This window comes from Monodelphis domestica, chromosome 3 (genome assembly GCF_027887165.1).
Source record: "Monodelphis domestica isolate mMonDom1 chromosome 3, mMonDom1.pri, whole genome shotgun sequence".
Lineage (NCBI taxonomy): Eukaryota > Metazoa > Chordata > Mammalia > Didelphimorphia > Didelphidae > Monodelphis > Monodelphis domestica.
Genome location: NC_077229.1, coordinates 302,013,420 through 302,028,131, shown reverse-complemented (window position 1 = coordinate 302,028,131; position 14,712 = coordinate 302,013,420). Strand labels below are relative to the sequence as shown.

Sequence of the window (14,712 nt, the reverse complement as noted above, 5' to 3'; positions counted from 1 at the left end):
TGTTCAGTAGTCATAGGGAAAAAGCAACAGAATATAATAGTAGTTAAAACACAATTGATTAAACTGCTTCAGTATAACAGAATAGTATTGAATACATTAATGTATAAATTTAAAACAACAAAATTAAATCTTAAACTAAACAATCAGCAAAATACAATAAATACAGTGACTTTCATAAAAAATGGGATGTGAAAAAGCTTGAAATTTTATCTCCAGACTCTTTAAAAGTCTTTTTTCTATCCATTCAGATTCCGATTGTCAGCACTCTTGGATCTCCCATAGCAAGGGAGAACATGGGTTGTAGGAATCTCAAATTGGGCAAGCGCAAATGTCAAAGAGTTGCAGGGAGATGAATTTATCCCCTGAATCTCAGGCAAGATAAGTAAAAGGATCAGCGCACTCATGAATAGCATAAACTGTTTGAAATAGTCAAGTTACTGCTCTTTCATAGAGTACACCATGCTTGTAATCAACTTCCTGTTTAGAAGAGTAAAACATTCTCCCAGTCCCCCCTGAGATAAAACGCTAGTTTCCCCAGAGAGAGTTAGTTGCCTAAGGAAAACTACACCCTGGTTTTAGTTATTTTTTTACCATCTGCCCAGGAGAGCAGGTCCAAGGACTCCTAGATTCTTGGTGGCAACAATCAGCAGCCCAGCAGGATCATCAACAGCCACAAGGCAGAGGCATTTAGGCATTTAGGAATGGAGCCAGGAGATCAGGAAGAAGATTGCTGGGGAATGGGGGCTGGAAGAAGCAATATCAGCAACTCCAGAGGCAGCAGCAAGGAACAAGGAACATGAACGCAGGACAAGTGCAAGAGTTCTCAAACTAAAAATGGCAAAGCCCATAGGGAGAAAGACAAGACAAAAAGAACAAACAAACAAACAAACATAAAAACTGGCAGGAGCAGGGCAGCAGCTCAGGTAGAGAGTTTGGAGCCCTCTCAGAGTCTGTGGGTGGGTGGGCAAAAAGTCTTGGCAGGAGAAACGTGGCTTAAAATTTTATCTAGGCTGTTTTTTAAAAAATGAGAGTTTTTCTCATCCCTTCTGGTTGCCAACTGTAAATTTTAAAATTAAATCTTAATAGAAAAAATATTATCTTTTAGGAGGTTTATTAAATGATCATTAGAAATCAAGGAATAAAGAAGATACAAAAATAAAGACCATGTGCCCATAGTTGATTAGCCATTTCAAAATCTCTGCACTTAGCTTACCACCACCACCGTGTTCCCTGCATCATGCCAAAAAAGCCTGAGCAGGACTACCCTCTGAATATGTATTGCCTGTCTATAGGAAGTACGTAATGATAGGAAGTCAGTGGACTCCTGGGGAAATATAGTTCTTTTTTAGGGCAATATTTTCAATTATACATGAGTCATTAGAGGAAATACATAGTAAAATGTTATTAATGAGGGAAACTCAAACTTCCCTTCTCAGAAGTAGATAATGCAACCAAAAAGAGGAAATAAGAAAGAAGTTAAAGAAGGTAAATAGAACTTTAGAAAAGTTTGATGTGATAGACCTCTGGAGAAAGTTGAATGGGAATGTAAAGGAATGCACATGGCACCTTCACAAAAATTGACCATATAATGCAGATCAAAGCATGCCATCTTACGCTTTATTTCCTTCATAATATATTTATTGTATGAATGATATGTCTTCTATCATGATATGAACAATATTGAAATATGCATTGCATTAAGGTACTAGCATAACTTAGACTATTTACTCCTCAGATGGAAGGGTGTAGGAGGGAGAAAGGGAGAAAATCTGAATCCTAAAATGTCAGAAAACAACTGTCAAAAATTTTTTATACATGTAATTGAAAAAAATAAACAACTTTTAAAAAGTGGCAGTAGATGTTTGTACATCAACCATATATGAATCTTCCAAAGGTAGCATCAGGTGGACATCAGACAAGGACTTTAGGACAGAAAAGCATATTTTTAAGTGGATATATGGTTAAGAAAATGGTATCCAAGAACAAGATTTGGATTTCTCAACTTCAGTTGCAATTTAGTAATGATGGACTCTTGGGAATATAATAAGTATGAATATTCTTCTGCTGTGAACCTTGTAAATCTAATAAAAAGAAATTGCAAATGAAAAGGAAAGAAGGGAAAACTTGCTTTTATAAATACCAAGCTAGATATTATATAAAGAAATTAGAATAAAAAAGAAGAAAATGCATAATTCACAAGTTATAAATCAAGAAAGTAGCTAGTAATAAAATCCACATCTTTAGCTGTCTAGACACAAAAAGCACCAAATATAGGCAACAAGCAAGGTGAATAAACATTCTAATACTACTAGGAAGCAAAATTGGCTTCACGAGTGTTACTCAGCCTTGGTGCACTGATTAAATGAGGTAAGTATATAACATGATTTGTAAACTTTAGAGTAGCATGTAGATGTCAGCTGTTTTGGTTACTAATAGGAGCCTTATATTATCTAGATATCTGCTAATGCTTTGTCTCTTTCAAAAACAGAAATGTTTAAAAAATGGGAACAGGAGGGTAGTTTACTTAATAATAATTTTGTCCTTTGAAAAATAGAGGAGGCAATGAGGGAAACTAAATTCTGACCAACAGGAAGGAAGTACATTAAAGTAAAATAAGTGGAACCCTGTGGGAATAAACCATTCTCTTTTAGAACTCATAATTAAAAAAAGTAGAAAATCCAGAAATAATCAATGTGGGCTTCTTATTTGAGGGAAGTAATTTCAAAGAGTTCATGTAAAAAAAAATAGGTAGGAATGCATATACACTAAAATGCCACAAGAAAGCTCTCAGAAATGAATTCTGAAAATATAAAGAAGTAATTCCATTAAGGCAGAAAAAAGTGGTAGTTGTCTATGGAGATTGATGTAGATTTTGCTATTTATCAATTTTATTGATGGATTTGAGATTGATCTAAGTAATACACTTATTAAATTTGCTGGTGATGCAAAACTAGAAGGAATAAATTACATCACATATTAGTCAAGATCCCAAAAGGTCTTGTCTACCTAAAACACTGGGCCAATTACAGACGGATAAAATTTAACCAGGATATATGTAAAATTTTATACTTGGGTTTAAAGAAATCACTCCCAAGTATAAGTTGGATGGATCATGGCTGGATCAAAGTTGATCCATGTTTTTTGGTAGAATGCAAACTCAATGTGAGCTAACCATGTGAAATGAAAACTAAGAAATCTGATGTAAACTTAGCTTAGATTAGGAGAGGAATAGTACCCAAGGCTAGAAGGATGATGGTCCCTTTGTATACTACTATACTGATACCCAATCCTGGAGTATTATATTCATTTCTAGATACTACATTTCAGGAAGTGTATTGATAATTTGGAAAATAGCTAGAGGAAGATAAGCAGGATGGTAAAAAGCAATGTAGTCATGGCACATGAAGAATCCTGTAAGGAAATGAAAATATTTAACTTAGGAAAAAAGAAAACTGGAGAGAAGGAGGAATGATAGTTCTTTTCAAGTATTTTAAGAGGGATAAGATTTGTTCTACTTGGTCCTAGAGAATCAGAATTAGGTTCAATGAAAAGAAAAAATTCCAAACAATCAAAACTATTCAATGTGGGATAAGCCAGCTTGTAAAACAGTGGTTTACCTTCCTGGAGCTCTTTGAGGATAGGATGGACAGTATCATTTGTTGGGAATCTTATAGATCAGATTTTTGGTCAAATATGAATAGAACTAGAGGGTATCTGAGGTTGGAACTCAGAAGATCAAAAGATTATTAGAGTCTACAGTTGGAAGGGACCTCAGAAAACTTCTAATCCAACACCTTCATTTTACAGATGAGGAAATTGAGGTCCAGGGATGTCAAATGACTTCTCCCAAGTCACACAGATAGTGTCAGAGGTAGGATTCAAACCCAGGTTCTCTGGTTCCAAAATCAATGCTCTTTCCACTACATAATGATGGCATCTATTCCACTGATTCCACAGGTTTATAATCTTTTAAGTGTCTTTCAAATCTAGGATGTATACCATCCTAAGCAAAATATTCACAGAAATTTTAAATATACATATATAGAATATCCTTTTTTCTACTGGAAAATGCATTCTGAATTCCAACAGAGAATTCCATGAACACATCTTCTCCAACCTTCAAAATGAGGAGAGGGATTCCAAAGGCAGAAGTGGTGGATCTGGCAAGGAGAGAAAAGAGGAGCTCAAAACTCCCTTTCAGGGAGCAGAAATACTAGCTTTGAGGATGGAGGTAGCTTGATATTGAGAAAATTCTCCTGAACACCAGTGATTTAACTCTTTTGACACAAGAAAAATGAACTCTGTTAGTTATTCCCTCAGTGTCATCAGAATACAACCAGACATTGCCAGAGTCTAATAGTGTTTCATTACCTAATTCCAGAATCAGCCCAGCCTTGGGGAGTTGTAATGTTTATGGGTAGAAGAAATATTCAAGAGAGACAGGTTGAAATGCACCTGGCTTAGAACTAGGGTAAGGAATAGGAAGCCTGCCTAGCCCTGCCTACCCTAAACTTCCACTAGTAGTTCATGATGCTAATACTATTACATGGAAAGAATCTGCTTTAAGAAAATGAAAAGATTTCTAGAGACCTTTGGAACCACTGGGCAATGCTACAGTAAGAGTTCAGAGAACAGGGAGCTTTGCAGACAAGGGAAAATAAAAGGAAGGGAATAAGTATTTATGGAGTACCTACAATGGGTCAGGCACTGTGTGAATCACTTTTTACAAATATTATCTTATTTGATCACTAAAGGTAACAATTCTCTCCATACTTGTCTAAACCACAAACATCTTTCTGCTGAATCATCCAGATACCCTAGAGCTTGATGTCCTTAAAAGCAAATGAACTCACTAATTGTGAGTGACTAATTATCTGGTCATGCTTCTGCAGGTCACAGTGGTGCCATTGTACCCTAAATGCTGCATCAGCTTCATGGAACTTTTCTGCCAATAGGAAACAAAAGCCTTTGAGCAAAGGGTAGGACCAAGAAAAATTCTTTTTTTTTTTTAACCCTTACCTTCCATTAAACCTCCAATACTGTGTATTGGTTTCAAGACCAAAGAGTGGTAAGGGCTAGATAATGGGGATTAAGTGACTTGCCCAGGGTCACACAGCTGGGAAGTGTCTGAGGCCAGATTTGAACCTAGGACCTCCCATTTCTAGGTCTGGATCTCAATCCACTGAGTCACCCAGCTGCCCTCCCCCCAAGAAATATTCTTAAAGAACTCTTTCCTCTCTTTCCTTCTCAGTCCTCCCTCTAGAAATACATATGTAAGATTTAGGAGGTACACATATAGAATATGTGTATGTTAACATGGGTTTGTCTAGGTGTAGTTTGCAGGAAGGCTTAGTACATACTTCAGGATTCTTACCCACGTCTCTCCAAGGAAGGCTTCGATTCCTTCCTGGAGGGAAAGCAGGTTAAGACTCCATAAGACTGGTCCTGTTTTCCTTTAAGAGACAGCAACAAACTAGAATTATATCTATCCTCCTATATTTCTCATCTAGACAAATGATGGGATTTCTTTTTAATCCAAGCTGCTTTCTAGTTTGTCCTTTCTTAAAGAAAAACGTATAGACAAAGATGTGGCCCAGGCCCACCAAATACTTATTACCAAAAGACCATCACAAATAGTGAATAGTGAAAAAACCTATTTATCCAAGCAGAGAGCAAAAGGAATTCAGAAAATTTATGCAGATTAAAAGATACCAAAATATTCAAAATAAATTATTTCTTCCCTCATAGTGAGATATCAAAGGGAAGAAATCACTCATTTTGATGCTAAGATAAATCTTACTTTCATCCAAGGGGAAATTCCATGAATTATCTAGAGAAGGTAGCTGGAAATCAAGAATATGTTGAGGTACCTGCTTTTCCTTATTTGTCAACCTTTAAAAATACTTCCTCTCTAATAGTCTCTGCTTGAAGAGAGTCAGAAATTGCATGAATCCTTTTGTGAAGCCAAAAAGGAAAAAATCATGCCTATCCCAAGCTCTCAAGTCAACCTCATGCAGGGACAAAGAACTGAATCATTTATTCACTCCATCAATGAAGATATTCATGTTAACCTTCCAATTTTGAAACCAGAGTTCTACATATTCAGCCCTCAGGTCCTGAAATATGTCCATCAACTTCTGGATGTCTGCTCTGTCTTGAGCCTCTCTGAAGACTCTCAGGCTCTAAGCTAATGTGATGGGCATGATTACTTGTCCCATTCAGATGGTAGCTCCTGTGCTGGTTGATATAATCCTTTGGCTATGCCTACCTGCTGAAAATGGAACAGCACATTCTGCAAGCAATGCAAGGATCCAAGGTAGCTGAAAATGCCATGTAGTCATTGACTAGGACTTGACACTCTTGACAGACTCAGTCTTCCAAATTCCAAAGTAAAGTCCAAATCAGCTGGAGCACCCAATCCCTAGGCCTGGTCCTTTCATATCTATGCCCACTGCTACCACCTAGACAACCCATTCATTCCCTCTAACCATAGACAGCTAATAGAAAAGGCCAAACATCTTGGGTTTTCAAATTTTATTTGTTTCCAGTGGATTGATGGAGACACCAGCATCTTAATTCAAATATCCCTTGCTCTTTTTTCCATTACTGCTCATGCTTTTCCAAACCCCAGACTTACACCCAACATCCATCTTCTCACTCAAACTCCTCTAATACCAAAGATAACTGGAGGAAGTCAGGTAACTGACTCATGTGTGCATTACAAATGTGTTATCTGAAGTCAAAGGTGTCCTAATTATAGCAAGACTTGCAGTAGATTCTTTATCATACTTTCCAAAAAGGTTGTTCCCATTTTTTCCTCAAAATTTCCACACTCTACTACCTTGACCTACAAACATGTACTCTCTCTCTGCCTCTGTCTCTGTCTCTGCTCCTTTCCCCCCCACCCCCGCCCATCTGTCTGTCTCTTTTTTTGTTTGTCTGTATCTCTCTCCCCCAAACCAAGGGCCCTTTCTCAAACTGAGAAAAAAAAGAACATTTGTCATTTAAATCTCTTTTATTTCTTACTCCACAAAATAAAACCCCGTGACTTAATTTCACATTCTTTTCTCCTTTATTCTAGTATCATCTCCCTGTCAATGTCACCTTCATATCTATACTTTTGATCACATGACCTTCTGTTTCTCCCACAAAATGTCCCCACTATTATCACTTCTTTCTCTCATTTTCTATTTCTCCCCATCTTCTGATTTGAATCTCTACTGCCTACAAAATCCAGGTCTCTCCATTCTTAAAAAATATTCTTTTGGTCCTATCTAATGTATATCCATTTCATACCTAAACCTGGGGGGAGGGGAAGAATTTCATTTTCTGGCCTCTCATTTATTAACCCTTTACTGACTTTTGACTTCCATTTACTGAAAGTTATCAATGATTTCGTAATTGCTAAATATTGTGCTGGCTTTTCTCAGTTCTTCCTCATTCTTCACATCTCAGCAGCCTTTGATGCTGTTGATCACCCTTGCCTCCTGAATGCTGACTCTTAGCTGGGTTTTTGTGACAGTTCTTTCTTGGCTTTTCTTTTACCTAACATTCCTTCTTAATATCCTTCCATAGATCATCATTCACCTCATGTCCCTTAAATGAAGCCACACTAAGGCTATGTCTTACATGCTCTTTTCCTCTCTATGATCTCAGTTGTCTCATTAATTGCCATAGCTTTAATTTTTTTATGCAGATGACTTCAAGATCTATATATCCAGCTCTTATGTTTCTTCTGGGGTCATGTGTATTAAACACTTCAAACTAGATGTCCTATAGGCATCTCAAACTCAACATATCTTAATCAGAATGCATTATCTTAAATATCTGGGTTTGATCATCTTGTTTTCAAATCTTTCATAATGCAGTTCCTTTAGTTCTGGTTACATTGCCCCATTTAATACATTCTTCATTGACAAATTCCTGTTTGGTCTTTAAGTTGTTACTGCCCTTGTTTATTGGATCTATTTGCCTGACTTTTTCCAAGTATACTATCTGCATATCTTGGTCCCATTCCTTCCTGCTAATTGCCTCTTTTGAAAATACCAACAGGACAATTCTATTTTAAAGTCTGAGTCCACTCACTTTTCTAATGGTTGTGATTAAAAAACTTACTTCTGTGATTTATACTCAGTATTTGTTTAGAAGATGCCATATATTATTCTCTTAGAGTTAGATTCATCTCATAGTTGACAAAAATCTACAGAACTATGTTGGATTTTTAAGGTGGGGAAATATCTTTGAAATTTTCTAAATGATTTAATATTATCACTGATCATTTAATTTGATGATCAGGTAATTATTGAAAGGGAATCCATATTCCTTCCTATCAGAAGAGAAAGATTAAAAATAGCACTAAAGGGTAAATCTTACCTTTCACAGTTGAATATGGACTCTGATTCCTTCATTGGTTCCCTGATGATAACTTTCTCACAATACCAGTACTCTGATTGGTCAGTGGCCTTGCAGAGCAACAGAGCCTTCTGAAGCTTCCCAAGGGATACAGCTTCCACTTGAAACTTATCAATCTGGGGAAGAGGGGCAAAAAAAAAATCCTCCAGAAAAAAAACTAAGATCAAGCACATAACAAAGGCAAACAATAACAATAGCCCAAGGAACACAAAAAGGAAATAAGAGAAAAATGAACAAATTACATTTTCATTTATTAAATATGATTACATACAATATTTATTTATTTCCTTGCTAATTTATTTATTTGCTTGTTTGGCTAGGTGTAGTCCCATTTTTCCTATTCAGTGTGTAAGAGCTAGAATGAAGAAGACCATATGTGGCTTCTCCCTTTTTTATAATCCTGACTCACTTTAGCCAAAAAAAAAAAAAGTTTTAAAAGGGGATAAGTAACTTATTAGAATTGGTCAGGCTGACTTCAATCTGACCTAATGAAGAGCAAATACATAATTCAATTTCCATTAAAAATACCAGCCAAAGGATGTGGGATTTTTTTGAAAAAGGAACCTCACTCTTCTCACTGTAAGCAAACCTATAGGAATCCTTCAGCTTCCTATACAGAAAGGATACTTCCATCTTCAATCTTAAGTGAGATCAAAGACTCACCAAAAATCCACAGACATTGCTGCAGAGGTCGCACATAGAATTATGAGGATCTAAAGTAAGCATTATCCTGGCTTTTTTAATAGAAAAAATTCTCTCATACCCTTATTCCTCATAATGTCCTGACCAAAAAAAAAAATGGATATCCTAAAATTACTCCTAGGAAAAAGGTCCAGGAAATCCTTCTTTAGACAGTCATCAAAACTTGCGATTGGTGCTTGAACATTTTAGGTATTAGAAGCATATCTTACGTGTGTGTGTGTGTGTGTGTGTGTGTGTGTGTGTGTGTGTGTGCATGAACTTCATCATTGTAGCTACTAAGGCTTGATGTGTGAGGGCTATTATCAAGAATTCTTTTTCTATAAGATCATTCCTGAGAAGCTATAATGTATTAGTTATAGCATTAAAGAAGGGCAGCAAAGCAAGACCAGCCTTGGTGTCAGGTATAATAGTTCACATTAACATACAGGAGAGCTTTAAGGTGCAAAAAGGGTTTTACTTACATCATCTTATTATATATTCAGAATAACGCAAGGACCCAAGTGTGGTTATAATCCCTATTTAGCCAATGGGTACAATTTTGCCTAAAATTACAGTTTGAGGGAACCATGGTTTAAATGTGTATTATTTGGATGCCAATTCTCTTATTTGTGTATTATTTGTGTCAAGGACTTGGGTCACTCTCTGGCTTAGAATAAGGATACTTTTCCATAATTTTTTGTGTAGAATTCCAAAAAGGAAGTGCTAGGATTACAAAAGCATAGATATAAAGATAGAATGGAGGCCCTTAAATCCGAACCCATCATTTTATGTGGTATAGCTAAGAGATACAGTGGATAGAGTGCTGAGTCTGAAGTCAGGGAGACTCATATTCTTGAGCTCAAATCTGGCCTCAGATACTTACTAGCTGTGTGACCCTAGACAAGTTGCTTAACCTTGTTTGCCTCAGTTTCCTCATCTGTCAAATGAGCTAAGAGAAGGAAATGGTAAACCACTATGATATCTGTCCTAAGAAAATCTTGCAAAGAATCAGACACAAATGAACCATTCATTTTACATCTAAAAAACAAGACACAGAAAGGTTGAGTTATTTGCCCTGGATTGCCAGATCTTAAATGTCCAAGGCATGCTCAGGTCATCCTGATTCTAAGCCTAGTATCAGATCTTCTAGGAAAATGGTTTGTCTCTTATTTCATGGATTACCTCAATTTTAGAAACAAGTCCCCCCGCCCCAGAATACCTCTTTGGAGCTTTAACCCCCATGACTTGGTGGAATTGCATCAGAAGAAAGCCTCTACCAATTCAGGAAGCACAATGAGTTCTGATTCTCATGTTGTCTACTTTGGAATATTATAAGGCCATTCCTGGAACTTTTTTATTGATCGTCAAATGCAAAAGGTCTTTCAATGATCTTAGTAACCATCTACCTTGGCCTCTACCTTTATTTACTCTGACTCACAAAAATACTTGCCTCATCACTCTTGTCCTTCCAGAATTAGCAAAGATCCACAAGCATTTGTAGAACCATAGAATCACAGATTTAAAATTTGAAGACATTCAGTGGTACCTTGTACAATCCCCTCATTTTATAGATGAGGAAACTGAAACTGCAAAAGGTGAAATCATTTGACCAAGGTCACACAATAAGCATCAGAGATGGGATTTAAACTCATCAGTTGATGAGTTCATGACTCGTGAACTCATGAGTCAGTGCTTCTGACTTCAAATATATTGATCTTTCCTCTGCCTTGGGAAAATAATTTTGGAAACTATGTGAAGGATGAATTGAAGAATGGATTGGAATTAGAGTTGTCCAATAATGCAAGTGAAAGTAAAAGAGGGTCTGAATTAGGAGAGTGGCTGTGGAGAGAAGGATGGATACAAAAGAACATCCACTTCCAGAGCAAACTGGATGTTATGACCCAGAGTTAAAAGGGTAATAAAGTCAAACAGCTAGGCAGAAAAGAAAAAAAAATGGAATTTGATGGCCTAAAACTAGAGAAGTCTATACAGAATGAAGAAAAATACACTATAAAGGGAAGGAGTCAGTATCAACAAGGTGGCAGGTTGTCTCAAGCAATTTTATTAACAATAGTGTTCATTTATGATTCCAGCAGGCTAACTATACCCTCTCCTTGTTCCCTTTCATTGCCATAGTGGGGGTCCTGGAAACACAAATAGTAGCCCCAGGAAATTGTTACCAAGTGCTTCTGGGGATGTATAGAATCTGGACAGTTTAAAGATTTGTTTGAGCTCCAAAACTAACCCAACAAAAGCAGCCAAATTTCTAAGTGTCCTCGACTTTAAAGACTGAATTAAAATTATTTTATCTTGTGTTTGCCACAAATTTAACTATTGATAGATGCTGTTATGTTTCACTCAGCTGTTGCCATTGAATAAATCTGATAGGATGATACTGAGTCACTAAATTAGTTCTGTTCTCTTTGGATGAGGTTAACTGCTCTCAAAAACTACTGCTGATTTATGGAGACAAACTAGCTTTGGTAGGCCAAAGTTACTAATGCTCTCTCTAAATGAGCTTAATTGAATTATCCACTGCTGGAAGTTAGGTCTATCAATGCCATCCACTTGATCACTTTGTAGCCAAAAATTATACACATACTTCAGAAGCACCAAGTAAATATTTCTAGAAAGCTATTGGTCCAGGGACAGCTAGTGGCTCACTGGATTGAGAGCCAGGCCCAGACACTAGAGTTCCTGTGTTCAAATCTGGCCTCAGACACTTCCTGCCTGAATGATCCTGAGCAAGTCACTTAACCTCCATTGCCTAGCTCTTAATGATCTTTTCTGCCTTGGAACCAATACACAGGATTGATTCTAAGAAAGAAGATAAAAGAGTTTTCCTTTTTTGAAAAAAGCTATTGTTCCACAAGAATCTTGACCAACATCTTAATGAAGGAGAGAAGTGAGAAGCCCTGATGATAATCAGCAATGATTTTCTACATTTCCTTCTTTAAGGGAGCACATGACCTTGGGTCTCAAGCTATTTTCTTTTCATTACATATGTTAAATAAAACATGAACATATATCAAAAGAGCTTTTCCTCCCCCTTGATTCCAGTCCTCAAAAGAGGTGCCACCAAGCTGCCACCCATGGAAGCACCATTTGTTTTCTACAAGCCTTTAGCACCAATTCTGTCCAAAGCTTTTACCAAATCTATACTTTCATCTCTCCTTACACTATAGCAGGCTTACACTATAGTATTTAAGGGTAAATAGGTCAGTCAAAAAGGAGTGAGATAAACAAAGTACTTCATAGAAACACAAAGGGAAGATTTCTGAGGAAAAGATGCTGCTGCCAAAAAAGTACACAACAGAATCCGACAGACTAAGCTGGAGGGGAGCAATCAAAGTGGGAGGGATGAGTCAAAGAAGGAAGAGAACTAGAAATGCGAAATCATTGGAATAAGAAACTCCCAAATGAGAAAAATCCTTCTACCAATGCAACCTGGCATTGGTAATTCAATGGAAAACTCAAGTCTTAAAGTATTTCCTGAAGTATTGAGAAGTTAAATGACTTGCTCAGGGCCAGTATGCATAAGAGGCAAGTCTTGAACATGTCTTCCCAGCACTGCAGACAGCTATTGATCATCTATCTATACCATTCTAAAAATCAAGATACATGCGTACAACTGTTAACAGTTGCAAATTTAGGATTATTCCCATGTGTAAAACATGAAGGCTGGTTACCTATTGATGACATCAGCCACACTTGTGTAAATAATGCCATGGCTGAATATAATAACTATTTTTCATTGTTAATTAAAGGGAAAAGGACTCTTCATTAGTCAAATGACATAGAATTCATAATGAATCTCTAAAAATTGGCTCTCAAAGGATGGTCTGAGGCGACTGAGCCAACATGGTGACTTAGTAGTAGCAAAAACCTAAACCACCCTGAGAATCCTTCCAAATTAAAGGATGGTCTAGATGGGAGACCTTTAAAACCCTATATGAGTCTTTAAATGGTACTAAAACTATTCTTTCAATTCCTAGCATAGGGCCCAGCATATAGTAGGTATCTAATAAATGCTGGTGAGCTGTGTTGGCCAACTTTCATAGTAGTGACAAGATTTTGGTCTGAATTAATAATTGGCTTATGACAACTAATGAACAGTTAAAAAATAGATAATAAATAAGCAGTAAAATAAATTTCCCTATTATTGTGTAGCATCCTCCTAGGTCCCCAGACTTGCAACACAGGCATCAGACTCTTCTCAGGATCTCCTACTCGTTATATCCAATCTGATGCCAAGGCTAGTGGCTTTTTTACTTTTCAAACATCTCTTCAATATTCTCTCTTCTATTCTTTTATAGAACCACCACAGTAAAGCTGGCATTGGTCACCTGTCATCCTGGCTACTGTAATAGCATTTGGGGCATTTGCCTACCTCGAGTTTCTCCCCACTCCAATTCATCTTCCATTCTGCCATCAGTGATTTTCTTAAAGCACAAGTCCACCTGGGTCACCTCCTACTCAGTAAACTTCAATGGCTCCCTATTACTCCCAGATTCAAATACAAAATCTTCTGTTTAGCATTCTAAGCCCTTTGTTATCTAGTCCCCTCCCACCTTTCCAGTCTTCTTAAACCTTACACCTCCCAGCCATATCCTCTTCAATCCACTGACACTGGCCTCCTAGTTGTTCCTCACATAAGAGGCTCCATCTTTCATCTCCAGGTATTTTCTCTTTTTTTTAAACCCTTGCCCTCTGTCTTAGAATCAATTTTAAGTATCAGTTTCAAGGCAGAAGAGCAGTAAAGGCAAAGAAATCAGGATTAAGTGACTTTCCCAGGTTCACACAGCTATGAAGAGTCTAATGTCAGATTGAACCCAGGAACTCCCATCTCCAGTCTTGGCTCTCTTTCTGATGGGCCACCTGACTTCCCCTACAGGGATCTTCTCTGTCGCCATGTCTGAAATGCCCATTTCCTCCTCTCTACCTATTTGATGCCCTGACTTCTCTCAAGTCCCATTTAAAATTTTGCCTTCTACAGGACACCTTTAAAAATACCTCTTGGTCCTACTGCCTTCCTTCTCTTAATTATTTTCTTCATAATTTGTATATCTCTTATTTGTACACATTTTCCAGCTGAGAGTTTTGCCCGTGAGATTGTGAGCTCCTGGTCAGCAGGGCTATCTTTTGCCTTTCTTTGTATGGCTATTGCTTAGCACAGTGCCTAACACGTAGTACGTGCTTAATAAATGCTGGTGGCCAACTGAATACAGGTCACCAGCCACAATAAGAGCCTGGCTGGACAATGAACCAGAAGAAGCAAAGGTATGTGAATGAGTCTTAGACCTATCTGAGTCCTGTTGATCAATAAGGGAGGCACCCCTACAGATTAGGGCAGATATGATTGATGCCAACAGGACTGTCCACAGTGACATATGCATCAGAATATGAGTCCATAATAAATTAAGAATAGAAGCTTGTCATCAACGACTAGGCAATAGAAATAAAAAATATATAGGATTTGGGGATGGTAGGAGGCAAGTGTGCTGGTCCCTTCCTGAGCAACCATTTGACAAATGAGGAGCCCTGCAGAAGGTCAGGGATGAAAGATGTATTGGAGGCAGTATATCATGTAAAAAAGCACTGGGCAGGTCATATACCAAG

The 14,712-nt window shown here is 37.4% G+C and overlaps 1 protein-coding gene across 1 annotated transcript in view; it reads right to left on the bottom strand.

Moving 5' to 3' along the window:
- Window positions 1-14,712, bottom strand: part of RP1 (RP1 axonemal microtubule associated) — a 375,431-nt gene that overhangs the window by 173,002 nt on the left and 187,717 nt on the right. Inside the window, exon 21 of the mRNA XM_007487226.3 lies at window positions 8,374-8,528. Coding sequence (XP_007487288.3) covers window positions 8,374-8,528 — 155 coding nt within the window. The remainder of the gene's footprint in view (window positions 1-8,373; window positions 8,529-14,712) is intronic.